General features: G+C 36.7%; 1 protein-coding gene across 3 annotated transcripts in view; it reads right to left on the reverse strand.

Moving 5' to 3' along the window:
* arhgap28 (Rho GTPase activating protein 28) overlaps positions 1-14968 on the reverse strand; it is a 41861-nt gene extending 26893 nt beyond the window's left edge. Inside the window, exon 1 of one of the 3 annotated variants that reach the window (XM_060869719.1) lies at positions 14801-14968. Coding sequence is in view for 2 of the 3 variants with exons in the window: in XM_060869717.1 (XP_060725700.1) it covers positions 6728-6840 (113 nt within the window). In the remaining variant the exon portion in view is untranslated. Of the gene's footprint in view, positions 1-100; positions 288-6727; positions 6958-14800 lie in introns of those variants that run through there. The other 2 variants (XM_060869717.1, XM_060869718.1) reach the window with 2 other exon arrangements.
* Between the last annotated feature and the right edge of the window lie 2567 nt (positions 14969-17535).

Here is a 17535-nt window from a genome sequence, read left to right on the forward strand (position 1 = left end):
TTTAAAAAAGGATTCACAAATGATTCCCAATTCTTCTCCCACTCAGCTTAGTACATGTTCACGGACACACGCGGGGAGCTTGGTGATTAATAATGTTTACCTGCGCATAATAGGATGCTCTTTCTCGGTACGAGCGTGCTGTAAATACTGGTCTCCCTTTTTCATGGCTGTATAGAAGACGACTGATAAAGTCACAGTCAGAGCGCTTGCTTTCTACCTGCATGAGTTCTGGAATGTGGCAGAACAACACTATGAAAAGCAGCACATTCTGGAGCTATTTCCTCTTGCGTTGAACTCACATGAGGTAACAATCTCTGTGTGTAAAGCCCAGCATGTGGTTTTGGTGATTTATTGTACTTGAATGGCAGTGGGCTTCTTGCCAAAACTAACACGCAAAGAATGTGAAGTTTCCACTGCTTTTTTTTTTTTTTTTTATTGTACAATATCGACTCTGTTTAGAATTGATCAGCTTCGTTAGAAAAAATGAAGACGGAGGGACTTGAGGATTACGGAGGATTTTCATTCACAAGTTGGGTTTTACATACAGTGTCAATACACAGCAGAGGTACTGTCACTTCAAACAGCCAGCACTTCCTCTCCTGTGCAATGGCTAACGATAGAACGTTTAATAGTCGACATTCACGAATGGTGCGGTGTGGAAATATCCGATAAAAAAAAACAAACAAACAAACACAGGTTCAGATGTTCTTCAGTGGAGGTCTTGTGATGCTATGAATGATAATTTAAATATCATTCATATATTTTATCAAATCTTTAATTGAAGATAATATGCTGATATTTAAACTTAATATCTCATTATTTTGACACTGTATGTGATTATGTTATGCTTAATACAGCATCATAAGTCTAAACTTGTTATCTCGAGTCATCATCTTGTCATTCTGAAATATCTTTTTGTTTAATTTGATTTATTTTTTAAGTTAATATTTCATCCCCACACAATTAAAGTGAGTGAATTAATATTAGTAGTGGGTCACAATGGCTTAGTGGTTAGCATATTTGCATCACATCTCCAAGGTTGGGGGTTTGATTCTCTCCTTGACCATGAATATGCAAAGCATGTTCTCCCTGTGCTTCGGGTGTTTCCACCAGGTAATCCAGTTTCACATCTTTAAACTGTCCATAGTGTGTGTGTGTGTGTGTGTGTGTGTGTGTGTGTGTTTCACCCTACAGTGCTGTACAATCTAATTATTGGTAATTAAGTGTGATGTCATGGTGTTGAAGACCTGCACTTAAATTAATGGAATTGGTCACGATGGTCATAGCAGTTACTAATGAAACATAATAACAAGATAATATATTATTATTTTGAATTACTAAGCTGAAATAATAATATTGCAGTTCAATATTTTAGAAAAACTTGACACTCTGGGCTTCCATACATGCAAAAGTACAATTGAGATGTCATTACACACAACATAGAAGTACATACGTAATGTAGTCATCGTTTACATGCCAGGACACCCAATAAAACAGGGCATGGCTAAAAACATTAGCTACTCTGTATATCTTAGTTCTAGCCCTAACATATTTGACCTATCTATACTGAATATCTTCAATAGTGTCTGAATATTAAACAGCAAATATGCATTAATGAGGTTGTGTGTCTGTGCTCAGGTGTAGAAGCCCATGGCTGACCTTGAGAGTACAAAAACTTGGAGAAGCAAATAGTACAAATGACCACACTGTACAGGGAGTGTGTTACTTTGAAAAATTACAAAAGCCACCTTTATCTGAGAATCAGAGGACCGGCGGTTAATATTTTGTACAAGAAAAGGCTAAATAGAGCACAGCTTTGAAAGAAATCCTGCTTGTGAGGCAAATTCTCACACCGATGCACCACCATTAAAAGTTAACGTCAACACAATCGTAAGCGTGCAGAAGTCACCTCTGTATGCGTTACACATTCTGAGATAAAGGCTTAGTGTTAATGGATGTTTATTCAGAGACAGCAGGTCACTTCTGAACTATTATATTAACATCCTGGAGCGGCTTTTTGGAGAGGTTTAATTCGTTATTTAGAAATCACTGTTCAAGTTCTCAACATACATCACTCACCATATTCTGCACAAAATAGCTGCAAAAAAAAAAAAGCCGAAATGCCTAAAGTCTTAAGTAAATAAGTAAATACTGGAAAGCTTAAGTAAATATTAGAAAGCTGAACGAATACATTTTGTTTTAAGAAGATTAAATCCATGCAGGGTTCTAAATCACCGGATACAAGCAGTCATGATAAGAAGTGGTAGCTAAGTGGTTAGGCTTTTGGACTGCTGATCAGAAGGGCATGTGTTCAAATCTCACTACTGCCAAGCTACTACCCCTGGGCCCTTGAGCAAGCATCAGAACTTAAAATGCTCAGTTGTACAAATGATATATATGCAAGTCTGGATAAATCAAAGCTGTTAGAGACACAAAGGAGAGCAAAATATGGTGAGAATGAGAACACGGGGGAAGAAAAAAAGCAAACAAGAAAGAAAAGACAGTGTCACCACTTGCCACTCTGCACTTACATCATTCCCTGATGAGATGCAAGGAAGACACACAGCCAATCAGGGAATGGAGATGTGCACAGAGTGGTACACCACACAAGCAGATACTAACACATACTTACAGGCTTTATTCATGAGCTACAATAATATAGAGACTTTAACTCAGAGTGTGTGCATGCACTTTTGCCTTGACCCATGATGACTAATTAACATGTGCTTTATTGATGCAATTTCCAGGGAAATTGTAATACTTTTTCATTGTGTTACAGTTTGCCTCAAATATCATCAGATTAATAAAAAGGGTTAGGGTTTAACCATTATTTCTCAACCAAGACTTAATTCTAACACTTGTTTAGTTACACTCCTGGAATAGTGACTATGATTTAGCTTTATGCTTTTTTATTTAAAAAAAAAAAAGTCTATTGATAGGACAGTGTTTTTTCCCCATCAACAAATAAATACAAAGAAATACAGACTGTCAGTGTGCGATTTTTTTAAACACCTGCCCTGAGTTCACAATTATGGCACTGACTATGGAATCAGTGTGTCAGGACAATGAGGGTATTATGTTTGCACAGGTTAAAAAAAAAAAGAAATCAGCCACAACATTTCTAAGCGATGTTCTATCCAGAAAGCAAGAACTGTACATTCTGAGAGATAAGAACTTAAGAGGTGATTGCACAATAGCCACCGAGTCACTTCTAAGCTATGGGTGTCACCTAGAAAATCTAGGCTAATTGGTTTAAAGTTAATTAGTTTAATCAGCCAATAATCCCAATTGTGTTAGGTTTTGAAAAGAAACAGCTAATTAATAACAAGAAAGAAGGTACAAAAGTAAGAAAGAAAGAAAAAGAATCACAGGCATTTCTCATTGCCCAGGTTTTTCTTGTTAGATTGATTGTTTAAATCAAGACCTGAATGTCTACTCTTTGGGCCTTTCTACACCTGGTCACTTCATGTGTTTTCTCTGATCCGATAGCTATCTGATTTGTTAAAACTGTTCCATTTACATTAAGCCACATAAATGCGTCTTGGCGAATCGGATATCAATCCGATCTTTCTACTCCCGCCCAAAATGCAAATATATTTTACCTCATTTCGGGGGTAACTGAGATAGAACACGCTTTGGTGTATGCGGTTTTCAGAATGCAATCAAAAAGAAGACGAAAAAACTTGTTACGACGGTTATGCTACAAAAAACAGCATTTACTGTTTGCTGCATTTTCTCTGGCAGCAGCAGTGCATTTTAAGACCCAACGAAACACCTGGGTGAAAGATCACTTGCGAGTGACGTACTTCCGTTTGGGAGGAGTCTATCGCTGACGTATGTGGCTTGAACAACCACATTCATTTACACCTGTCCAGTTTCATCTGAAATGCGTCCCAGACGACCTCCTGAAGTGGTTTGAACGATCGGATTTACATCTGTCTCGAAAACGTTTCGGAGGGCATTTAGACCTGGTCTTTTTACGATCGGGCAGAAAACGCATGAAGTGACCAGGTGTAAAAACCCCCTTTGTTTGTGCCATGGGTTTCACCTATGAAGACCAACCTAAAGACCAGAGAACTGTCTATAGGACAAAATCAAGGTCACTGTGAAGCTGAGAAAAAGAGGAAAATTAAGCATAGCCAATACAACAACATGGAATGTTCTGAAAAAGAAAGCAAGCGCTGGTTTACTAACAACCAATCATTGAAGAGATCAGCTAAGGAAAATCACAACAGCTGCAGAAAGAAACATGGTGTGATCTGGAAGAAAAACCCAAAACAAGAGCCAATGATATCACCAAGAGCCTCCACAGGGCAGGGATGAACTTTAAGAGCAGTAATATGAAAATGGAAACCCGCTCATCAGCAGTAAGAAAAGGAAGGCAAGATAAGAGTTAACAAAAAAAAAATTACAAAAGATAAGCCACAAATGTTCTGAAACCAAGATTTACCTCTACCAAAAAAGGGATTGAAAGGCCAAAGTGTGGACAATAAAATAATCTGCTGCATGATCCAAAACATACTTGGGCACTGTTGTAGATTAACCCTTTAACTGAGGCATGGCTTGGACTTGTATGGCTGCTTCTGGAACAGACTCACTAATCTTTATAGATTATGTAGCTCATGATGGTTGCATCAGAATAAATTCAGCAGCCTACAGACGCATGCTGTCTGCCAATTTACAGAGAAATGCATCCAATTTAATTGCGAGCAATTTCATTGTGCAGCAAAACAATGACCCAACACACACTGCTAACAAGACACAGGACTTCAGGGGAAAATATTAAGGTTTTAACCCAATTTAGAAGCATTTTACCTCCTGGAGAGAAGACTGAAGGGAGAAAACCATGAAAAACAAACAAAAATTGAAGAATGCAACAATTTGGTGATCACAGTGGGTCACTGGCTTGATGCTGTTATTGCAAGCAAGGGATATGCATCCAAACAGTGTTATTTACTTTAAGTCTATCAGTTCTTTTACTTTTGTTCACCTAACAATTATGTGGTTTGCTCACAAAAGGTGGCATGGTCTGATCCATCTTCTTATGGTACCCACCTCTGTACAGAGTACAGCAAAAACATGTTGATTTGAATATTTCTCTACTATATTGAGATTATAATGACACATACTGTTATTACACATGACTTGTATATTAAAATCTTACTGACTGTATAAAAATATGTTTATTTTTTTTTTAGAATGTGTCATTGGAGATGCTGTGGTTTGATAAAACACACCCATCTGAAGTAGATCATGATTAAATATTAGTTAGAGGGCAAAAGGTCACGCTTCAGGCTTGTGCAAAACTGTGCAAGAATTCAATATTCTGATAAAATGTCAATTATACTGAAGAATTATACTGATTCATTCTATAGAGCTTTTATACTGTCTGTACCTTTCCTTGTTACCCATTCTGCACCTTTAGAATGATGCATGCTTTGTATTTTTAATGCTTTACACTAGAAACATATTTCAGTAGTACTTAAACCTATTGTAAATCATATAGTTCTATGTGAAATATACACATGAAAGGTACAAAAGATGTATAATTATAGGGCTTTCAGCCAATACAGTGTAGTATTATTTTTGTGTTTGTGTGTAAAGTGTACAGACTGGGAAATATTCCATTTAAACCTGATTTCCCAACACATTAGAGAGAATGTTAATACATTTTGGTCCAACATAGGCTGGTTCTGCAAAATGATCATGTCCAAAAATCAACATCGATCAGTAATTTTCTTGAGTTTTCTTCCTGATAAAGTGAACATGACCCAATTCTGAGCACTGTGTTAATACGGGTGGGTGATCATGGTAGTTTCAATGATGCTGATCCACAACAATGAACACAACATATAACCACAACAACCTGACAATAACAACCTGACAATCCACAACAACAAACTGACAATCCACATCAACAACCTGACAATACACAACAACAACCTGACAATCCACAACAACAACCTGACAATCCACAACAACAACCTGACAATAACAACCTGACAATCCACAACAACAACCTGACAATCCACATCAACAACCTGACAATCCATAACAACAACCTGACAATCCATAACAACAACCTGACAATAACAACCTGACAATCCACAACAACAACCTGACAATAACAACCTGACAATACACAACAACCACCTGACATTAACAACCTGACAATACACAACAACCTGACAATCCATAACAACAACCTGACAATCCACAACAACAACCTGACAATAACAACCTGACAATAACAACCTGACAATAACAACCTGACAATACACAACAACCACCTGACATTATCAAGCTGACAATACACAACAACCTGACAATCCATAACAACAACCTGACAATAACAACCTGACAATTAACAACAACAACCTGACAATACACAACAACCTGACAATACACAACAACCTGACAATAACAACCTGACAATCCACAACAACAACCTGACGACAACAACAACAACCTGACGATACACAACAACAACAACAACCACCACCTGACAATCCACAATCAGCCATTTAAATGACCTACTGTAACTGGACTGTGTGTGTTTTGCCTACCATTGTGTAAAAAAAGACAGCTCAGACACAGACACAGGTATATAAATATCTTGTGTATACTGTGCATGATCTGTATAAATCATATATTATTAATAATAATAATAATAATAATAATAATAATAATAATACTGTATCTGGACTAACTGGGTCTTGTTTCTTACCTGCTAGCAGGAGACTCATATGGCTCATAGCGCTCATCGACCAAATGTATCCTTGAGGCAGTGAATGAATGGTAGGCGGTTAAAACGACGCTTCCCGATTCTTTTAAATCCATGGATGTGTTAGAATCAGTTAGAAACAAGAGATCTCTGGCTCGTACCGGAGCAAACGCCACTCAGCGCTTCTCCATACAAGTAAATAATACTGTTTATTACAGCTCTCTTGCGCGTGCTCATGTTGTAATCAGACGCCACTGGCAGGAAGCCGAGAGGCACTGCACCGTTGCGGCCAATCAGAGAGCGGCGTGCTTGCATAAATTAAAAACCTATTGTCTGCTTTGAATAAGCGGCCGTATCGTTGACGCGGTTTTTCAAAACTGGCGCGTGCGTTCTAACACTTTAACGGTCGCCATGTCAAGTAGCCCATTATTCCCTGAAGTTAGCATATAGGCTAATATGATTGTTTTATACGTCTTTAGTAGCATCATTTAACTGTTAAATTATATTATATGTCAACTTTTATTGTTTCTTGGATAGTTTTCAATGGATAGGAATTAATTTTGGTATTCATTTTGAATTCCTGTACCAGCTGTGAAATAAAAAATTCCACCTTGCACATTAATGTTAACAATTAGCATTATTCCTCAATATGGTTCTGTCCATCCATTTATTGAACTGCTTATAGATGGTATCCCAGGGGACTCGAGGTAGAGCGTATGGGACATGGGACAGGATGCCAACCCATCACAGGGCACAATCGCACTCATTCACACACTACATACAGGTTAGAGATATCAGTCATCATACAACTAGCAGAGGATGGTGAAGGTCTACACATGGTGAAGGTTGGATTGAGAGGCAAACATGCTAAACACTTTCTTAATCGATTCTTTTTTCTATTTTCACTTTGGCTACCAGTTTCCTACATTACCCACAATTTAGTGACGTGACATACGGCTAAGTATGGTGACCCATACTCAGAATTCGTTCTCTGCATTTAACCCAACCAAAGTGCACACACAGAGCAATGAACAGACACACCCCGTGAACACACACCAGGCGCAGTAATTTACATTACATTTACAGCATTTGGCAGACACCCTTATATCCAGAGTGACTTACATTATCTAATTTTTATACAACTGAGCCATTAAGGGTTAAGGGCTTTGCTCAGGGGCCCAACAGTGGCAGTTTGGTGGACCTACAGTAGGATGGAACTCACAACCCTCTGATTGGTAGCCCAACACCTTAACCACTAGGCTACCACATGCCCAATGTAAAATGCAATGGTACTACCCCTGCTGGTGGAATCAGTCAAATTTAGCCCTTCTTCATCTCTGTCTAAAGGGCAATACAGCAACAATTTGTTCTGTTAAACAATATTGTACTTGTGCTACAGTAGCAATGTCCCCACTGTGACATTTGTGCAACAGAACTTTTCCCAGAACTTAAGCTTTTAAGCTTAACATTTATACACAATTACACATGCTGTTCATATGCTACATATTTATCTGCACTTGTGTATTTTCACAATTGCTACTCTTTGCACGTCTGGTAGATGCCAAAATGCATTTCTTTCTATCTATCTATCTATCTATCTATCTATCTATCTATCTATCTATCTATCTATCTATCTATCTATCTATCTATTCAAGTTTTTTCAATTCAAGTTTATTTGTATAGCGCTTTTTACAATGGACATTGTCTCAAAGCAGCTTTACAGAACATAAACATAGAACAGAAGATAAACATAAGGAGTAGTATAAAGAATTAATATAATAAAAATTCAAGATATATATATATATATATATATATATATATATATATATATATATATATATATAGTTCACAGTGTGTATGTATCTATCTATCTATCTATCTATCTATCTATCTATCTATCTATCTATCTATCTGTTATATCTCTGAAAATGCATGGGAACAAACAAAAAAGAAACAAATGATGTGGACCAACATCCAATCAGGAAAAAGAGGCATCTCTGCATGTCTGTTAATCACATTGTCTAGCAATTCCCCCGTGCACTAATATTGTGCTCAAATTGGATCAGGTTCATTGTGTTAAGCACTGGCCACCATTGTGTTGTTCCCTACCTCAATTTTTATATAGCTCAGAGTTCACAAGTTGTGACACAATATTTGTGTGTTTTTTTTTCAACATCACAGTGCCTTTGGAAATATAGTGTAACGTGAGACATACAGAGTCGTCTATTAGTAAATTGCTATTCCTTTCACTAATAATATGTTTATGTTATTTGCTTAATATCTGTTTTTTACTTTCTCACACAACATTAAAGCTATACGAATAATTACAATTAAATTCAGTAATAAATACTCTGTTCAGTAATGCCTATTGTCTTTGCATAAACACTTCTCCTTTATCAGTTTTTTAACTTACAGAAGTGTTTATATGGCAAGAGACTTAGCCTGTTCTCCTGTGTGATGACTCCTATTTCACATCATGTACAGCACACAGGCCTGCATAAGTCAGAACAAACACGTGTCTCTTGTGCATTCTGATCCACATTGTGTGTCTCAGGTCGCATATACCCAGTGGATCTCCACACAACATGATACAAGTTAGGTATTAGTGATTAAGTATTAAGTATTAGAAATACATCACATGATGTTTTATCAAAAAAAAAGTTTGTCTGATTATTATTTTCACAGTTTAAAAAAATCATCTGTGCTCATTCACCTTCTCTCTGGAGAATATAAAATGTCAACACAGCTGGGAAGAAATTGTCCTGGGTTCGTGTTACACAACAATAATTGTTCAAGGCTACCACTGCTTATGAGATCTTAGCAGGGTCGGCAGCTATAGTGAACAGAGACTCACGCCAAGTTTAACACAGTGTAACAATGTCCCCTTTTAGATATTCTCATGTGTATATGCATGCATTCCAGACTCTTACATGAATATATGAGTGTGGAAGGGTAATGCATAATAAGAAGTAAAATGTAGTTGATGTATTTGGCCATGTGTCAATGTTTAATTTTTCAAGGACAAGAAAGACTTGGACATCTCCTGGTGTATAAACAATCTTCAACATCTTCAAATTTAACATATATATATATATATATATATATATATATATATATATATATATATATATATATATATATATATGTGTGTATAGTATATAATATTTATTAGGGATGAGCGAGTACAGCATTATCTGTGTCTGTTAACCATATGAATTATCTGTATCTGTACTCGGAGGGGGTGGGGCCTAACCCGGGGCTTGTCTTTAAATGGGCGGGGCTTTAACTGGTAATAATTCATTCATTCATTCATCTTCTACCGCTTATCCGAACTACCTCGGGTCACGGGGAGATGTGCCTATCTCAGGCATCATCGGGCATCAAGGCAGGATTCACCCTGGACAGAGTGCCAACCCATCGCAGGGCACACACACACACTCATTCACTCACGCAATCACACACTAGGGACAATTTTTCCAGAGATGCCAATCAACCTACCATGCATGTCTTTGGACCGGGGGAGGAAACCCCCGAGGCACGGGGAGAACATGCAAACTCCACACACACAAGGTGGAGGCGGGAATCGAACCCCGACCCTGGAGGTGTGAGGCGAATGTGCTAACCACTAAGCCACCGTGCCCCTGACTGGTAATAATTAATTTGTAATATTTATAACACTAGCTTACTACCTTTATGTTTTTATGAAATACAGCAAAAACATGTCAGACACTCAGTGTCTGGTTACTGGTTAGAGACAGCTGAAGGTTTAAAAAAGAAAAAAAAATCTCTGACAGGCAGAGACGCATTCTACCAAGCAAGCACCACGTCTGAACAAACCCACGTTTACCAGAACTCTACTGGTTAGTAAGTACGTATTATTAACGTTACAAGCCGAAGTAAAAAGCTGAAGAAACCCTAAACATTAACGGAAAAGACCCACGAACGCGAGTGACTGAGGGAGAGACAGAGAGCTGTACTGTGTGTGACTGTGAGTGAGCAGAGCGAGACACAGCAACACAATACATCTGTATGTGTGTAGGGGAGGGGCGCTGTGACTAGCCTATCACAGAACGCTGACATAATCAGCTACCCAATGATGATTTTCATTCAATCCGAGCACAGATATTGACTCGTATTATTCGTATAATACTCGTACTCGGCAGAAGTGCTTTATCCGTACCGGCTACTCGTTTCAGTCGAGTATCCGGCTCATCTCTAATATTTATTAATGTTTTATATATATTTATGTATTATATATCTTATCTGTAACATCTATAAATGTCATGCAGGATATGTGCTCCTCCCTACATAGGTGGATGAAATGTGAAGAAAGAAAAATAGACAGCTGGAGTTCTTCACATGTACTTTCAGCAATTTGAGAAATGTCAAGTTCAACAAAGAGGCTTGAAAGGCAGGTCTGATTATAGTGATCATAAAAAAAGAAAGAAAGAACGACTGAGCGATATAGGCTGAAAATGTCATGTAGAATTTAGGCTATTACCTCTAGGGATCCAGAACAAATAGATATAATAGGCCATCCAGGATTTGTGTGAGTGTTGTTCACCAAAACGATATGCAAGGATAGGAAACAGGTTCCATTTTGGTTTATGGGGTTAAGGTTAAGGTTTGATTTTGGTGTAAACATCAATATGTAACTTTTAGGGCCCGACAATGTGTGTGACAAACTTGTATTTGTGTGTTAGGCAAAAACAAAGATATCCTGCTGAAATTACATTGTTAATAAATAGATGATCAAGGACTGCTGCAGTGTTTTATCTTAATCTTCTATCTCAAACCTTCTATAATATATTTAATTTAACTTTACAGAATATAGTTATTTTAATCTAAAATTGTATAACCAGTGGCTAGTATTACAAACAGTCTCCTAAAAAAGATTACTTAATCGACTTACCCACTGCTTAGAGTGATAATTCAGTACCCAGATAAATCCTACAGAGCACTAGGAGTCAAATAATTCTGCATTGTTGACTATATTCGTGTTTTTTTTTTTGTTTTTGTTTTTTTAAAGTGTGTAATTGATTTCAATCAATAGCCTGCCATAGCCCATGGATTCATCTTAATTAGAGCAGGCTAGTTTCTTTACTACCCTAAATAAATTAATGCAGTAGGAAGATAAAGAGGAGACATGTTTGTGGTAGCCCCAGAGTTGTGCCTGGCTCCTGCATCTGTCAACACATTTCAGATCCATCTGGACAGCCCTTCATGCCAGCCTGGACTAGGATTGTGTTACAGTCTTGCCTGTGCCTGCTCATTATTTGCAGGAACACCCTCATAGTTATCATTTAAGTAAACTAAGAACAAATATTAATGCATATGAGATCATATAACATTTAGATGGGCACCACTAAACAGTATTAAAAGATTTATCGTCATCGAGTACATCTTTCATTTTCTAAAGTGGCAATAAATCTCCGAATATTTATCTGGTTTAAAGAGAACCACAGATGCTGAGGTCAAATCAGAACAACACAATGAATGCGCAATCAGTCAAACTATAATGGAAAACAATCAGTCCATATTGTTTAATTAAATTTAGAAAACATTTAGAATGATCTCATAAGTTGATCAAGGATCAGTGTTCATGAGCACAGTTCTAATGACACTACAGGAAGGTGGCACTGGAAACAGTGAGAGAGAACTGTGGGAAACTCTAGCTGGCTGAGCTGTGAGGTGACCCAGGAACGGTATCAGCTGGCAGTGCAGCATTACAGCCATTCTCTCTATTCAGGCTCAATGCCATAAGTCTCAACAGTCTGTTTCCTTTGGAGGTCATACTGACTAACTCTTCACTTCCCTTTCACACCAGCCCTACATTTGTGGGGAAAAAAACTTGGAATTGGACAATCCTGAGTATTCATAAATGCTGCCAACTGCACTTCACAAAGTCACGCTATATCAATAATAATGTGGTTATGTAGTGTAAATCAGGACAGGCTAATAGCCAGGCCTTTCACAATGAGGTGGCCAGGTTCCTCTCCTCCCAATTTACATGATTCATCTCATCAGCATGCCTGAATAATAATCCTTAACCACAGAAAGTAACAATGACACATGATAACCCCTATCTCTCTATGGCCTGGGTTGGACCATTATCCAATGACTTTTTTTAAATAATAAGACCCATCTATTCTATGCAGTACACTCGTTTTACTAAAGAAATCCAATGTTATGCCTTTAACTAATCAATATTGTTAACATAAAAATGTGGGTGACCAGACAGACGGTCATTCTGCATGCAAGGTGATGACCCTTTCAGTACGACCATGTATTAGATACATTTTACATTTACAACTGAATCTATGAAGCTAGATAAGATTGCTTTTCATATTTTTTTAATTATCTGACACTTTCAAGTACATCTGACAATTTCAGTGTTTTCACTATTATTTACAAAAAAGAAATCTCTCTCTGCTAGTTAATTATTTTATTTTATTTTTTTACTTTTTTGAAATCAGTTCCATTCAATAGCTCATTTACATTATTAATGAACTGTGGCAATGTGCCTTTCATTGCCCTTTAGCTAATAAATTACTGAAATCCATATTGAAATCGTTCACTATTTACTACTTCTGCTGAGAAAATATCATTTCTGCTTTCCTCACTCACTCACGCAGGCCAGCACAAATTCTCAATATAATTTTCATTCTCTAATAATTATTGTTCTTTAACCTTGGAGGATGCCAGTCATTCAAATAATAAAGGTTAGAATTTGCATGGATCAGCTATGTAAAGTTTTATGACACATAAAATAACAGGGGTCGTCCTGACCTATATCATCATTAGTGAATTCATTTTCATAAGATGCCCTATATGTCTGCGGTTAGTGCTTTGGGATAATGATACATAATGGTTTTTTATGTCACATGATTTTTGTGTAGGTGCTGAAAGTGGGTACATCTTCCACCCTAGTAGAGTTCTGAATGGGATTAGGTAATGGACAGTGCTGGTGTAAAAGCCAGGGGTGCTATTAAAACCACAGAAGTGACCAGGATTCTCATACTCACACATCAGCATTTGTGAACACTATTACCTGTGGAGATTGCTGCCAGTTTTCAGTGGTGTATATAAAACAATGAGAAAGAAGCATGTTAATATTACAACTGTACTTAAGTACATCTCTTTATGTATATATTTATGTAAGTATGTATATAACTGTATTGGTAAAAGCGTATTGAAATTCTAACTACAATGAAAATTGCTTATTACAGTATTATCCCATTACTGCAAGGCAATTATTTTCTAATTTTTTTTTGTCTGTTACTTCTCAACCGTCTCAACACAAATAAATGCAATTCAACACTTTTAATAAAGGCAAATTTCAGAGAAGTCCAAAACATCAGGCTTGACCAAAGCACAAAACACAGCACCAAGTCAGGTGATGAGCAAATATATTAGTCTAGACAAAACAAACTTGTGAATCAAGAAACAGGCAATAACCCAAAAAAACAGTACAACAATAAGCGATGACAAACAGGTTGGTAAAGTCAGGCTCAGGAACAATGAGAGTTTACTTTGCAAGGTGACTGTGAAATGCAAGTCTTTATATAATGTGGTCTGTAATTGTGAACAGGTGTGTATAATCAGTAATATGGTAAACGTCAACATGCTAGTGTCTGTTGGTGTTGGGTGTTGTAGTCTATAGCGGCTTTGTTTATAAGCTGTGTAGTAGTCTGGGTAGTGTAGTTGGATGCAGTTTCTGGCATGTATATGACAGTCTGTTTTCCATACTTCTATAATATAAAAATTCTGAATCACCTAGCTGCTGAAACGATGCTAATGTCAATGTTGAGAGCAAAAGAGAGAAGAAAGAAAGAAAGAAAGAAAGAAAGAAAGAAACAGTTTAACTATGTTTTTATCTGATTTTACATAGCTTTAGTTATACTGCACAGCACTGTTGGATAAATGTTGTTATAGGAAGAAAAATCAAATTAGCAAACAAACTAACTAGCTAACGGTTATGCAAAAACACTGCAAGGAATTTCGTTTTGGAATCACAAATGTCAGCTTAAGAACTTAAAAAGCTGTTGAATAAATAAAATGATGCTAGAGGCTTACCTTAACTTGACAGACTTTGACACTAAATGTTTTTCTTCTCACAGCACTCTTTACCAGTTCGTATAGCTTATACAGTAGCTATGCTTTTTAACCAAAGAAACTAGTTAGCTAAGTACAAATCATATGCTACAGTAAATTTTGCATTTTACAAACATTCTAATTTAAAAAATCTAAGTTTTAACAATCCTGTCCTGTTGGCTGCTGTGTCTCCAGCTCTCCTTGAAAACGAATGACTTCCAACAGCTTTATTGTGTTGGTGCCAGTGTAAACAGAAAGCATAGATTGTTATATAAATTGGACAAACACTGTGGTGTTCAGTATATGCTTTTTTAAATGAGTTTTTATTTCAGCTCATTTTCTTTTCACGACTTCATTTGAAACTGTGTTTATCATGTTAACTCATGTTATTTAGCTAAAATGTAAGACTGCAGATGTCAAGTTTGAGTCACAAATTACACTCAAAAATTTGTCAGCAGAAAACAAGAAGTTCACACAAACATGTTCGGTAAGCTGATTTTTTATTCTGATACCTACAAGCACCCTGTCTATTGAACTGTGCTAACTTGTGTTATATGGTGTTAGCATACACCATGTTGTAAAACTGATACAGTACTTGCACTACATGCAAGACATGTGAAAGATGATATATGCAGTATGTGACTGCGTCTAGTAATGCTTGACCTTTTCCTGGTAAGCTCGGCTTCACAAAGGTTTGTCCAAATTTTTGTTAAATGTATTGTAATTAGCATGATTTGTTAATTTTATACAAATGTATAAGATTTTATACCAGAAAAATAATTTAGTATATTTAACTATAAATTATATATATATATATATATGGTTCTCATAAATATTCCAATATTCCTCATTGTGGAACGATGCGATAGAGCAATGAATTCAGTCCAGTGACTCAAGCACATTTCAGAAAGTCTGAGTCTAAGTGAAATATTCTAGGATCACATTGCCTACAAAAGCCTTGTTTAATCCTTCAATACAGCAGGAAGTAAATGCTGCCAAAGCCATTGTTAAAATGAAAACACTGTCTTAGAGCTCATGAGAGGATTTACATGCACTAAAGAACACATGGTTGGTTAAAGAAACTTTACAAGTTTAGACTATGCTCAGAATGCTCAGATAAATTTTTATTAACTTTTATTGCCACTTTGCTTGCAGTTGCATACTGTATGTTACCTGGCACTGTAAGGACCAATACTGTATTAGAGTGTATTGTAACATGTAAGAGTAAAGCTTTAATGTATAAATAATTAAAATACAAAAGTCGTCAGAAAGCCTTGCTGGTCAGGAAAGATGTTTACCTATCATTTTTCTAACAGAGTATAATCACGAACTTCACAATTCAGCATCATTGTGCATCCTTTGCAGTGTAGTATTATTTTGAATAGAGAAGTTAATGGGCATTTCCCTGTGTGTGGGGGCAGTGGTTTTGGTTTGTCAGCAGATTAGAGGGTGGTGAGGGAATGAATGACTCATAGCCCAGTTTCATGTTTACACACAACACAGTTCACTTTATAAAACTATTAAACAGCATATCATTTTAATCCTACAGGTTTTTAAATATTATTAACTTGTATATGGTCTATTAAAAAATATCAGAGATTTCATTAGTGGCAATTCCACCCCAACTGCATGAGTTAAGCACAGTATAAGCAGGGAAAACCTCACATTTATCTGACAGACAGACTTATTGCTGTTTTCTTCACAGCAGCTTACAGTACACTTAAATGAAAGACATATTAGTCTGCATATGCTTCGTAACTTGCTAGTTAAACAGAAGCCACCATATGTTGCTTAGAGAAGTAACATTTCTCATATTTAACAATTATTCTGATACCTGCCAGTTGTTTAATAGACCACAACGAACTACAGAAGAGTTGCGCGTCAGTGGAAATGTGTACCGTAAAGGCAGATACTGTATTTAAAACATTATACTCCATTTGAAGTCTTATTTTATTTAAAAGACCCTGGCTAATGATGGATTCCTTTAGACTATATATTTTTAAGGTTTACATAGTCACAAGGATAATGTTAGAAGTGAAAAGAAAGATATTATATTAATTAATCATAAATTCAAATTGCCCATACAAAATTGTAAGTCTCTGTCCAACATTGTGCCAAACATGTGACTTTGGCTAGCAAAATTACTTGTGCTCAACTGGAGAATTCTGCCCAATGTGGGACTTTATCCAGCAAAGGGGATTTTGTCCAAACAGGGATTTTATCCAAACAGGGATTTCTGCACAACTTTAAACATCAGGCTTCAAATAGCAAAAGTGACTCTGACCAACATGAGACATTTCCCCTAAAGGAGACTTGTGCCCAACTGGGAACTTCTGCCAAACTAAAAGCTTCTGCCCAACTTGTCGCAAAAGGGATTTCATCTCATATGGGTTTTGTACCCAAATCAGGAAAAGTAATAATATTTAAAATGTAAGCATTTCAGTGCTACTTTTATCACCATGCTTTAGTTGACAGTTTATTTCCAGTCTCAAGCAATATGCCCTCTTTCTTCAAAGAGCTTGTGTTTTACTCACATCCTTCCTTCACAGTTCTTCCTTCTTCATTCAGTTTTGTAATATTAGGAAAGCTTTATAGGATGTTGTCAGTAAAGTGATGAATGTTCTTTTTTGAGACTGAAGCACTTGATGAATGGTAATAAATTAGGATGAAACAAACATTCTCCCCCACGAAAACACTGTGAAGTAAAACATATAATT

The sequence above is a fragment of the Tachysurus vachellii genome, chromosome 5 (assembly GCF_030014155.1).
Source record: "Tachysurus vachellii isolate PV-2020 chromosome 5, HZAU_Pvac_v1, whole genome shotgun sequence".
Taxonomy (NCBI): Eukaryota; Metazoa; Chordata; class Actinopteri; order Siluriformes; family Bagridae; genus Tachysurus; species Tachysurus vachellii.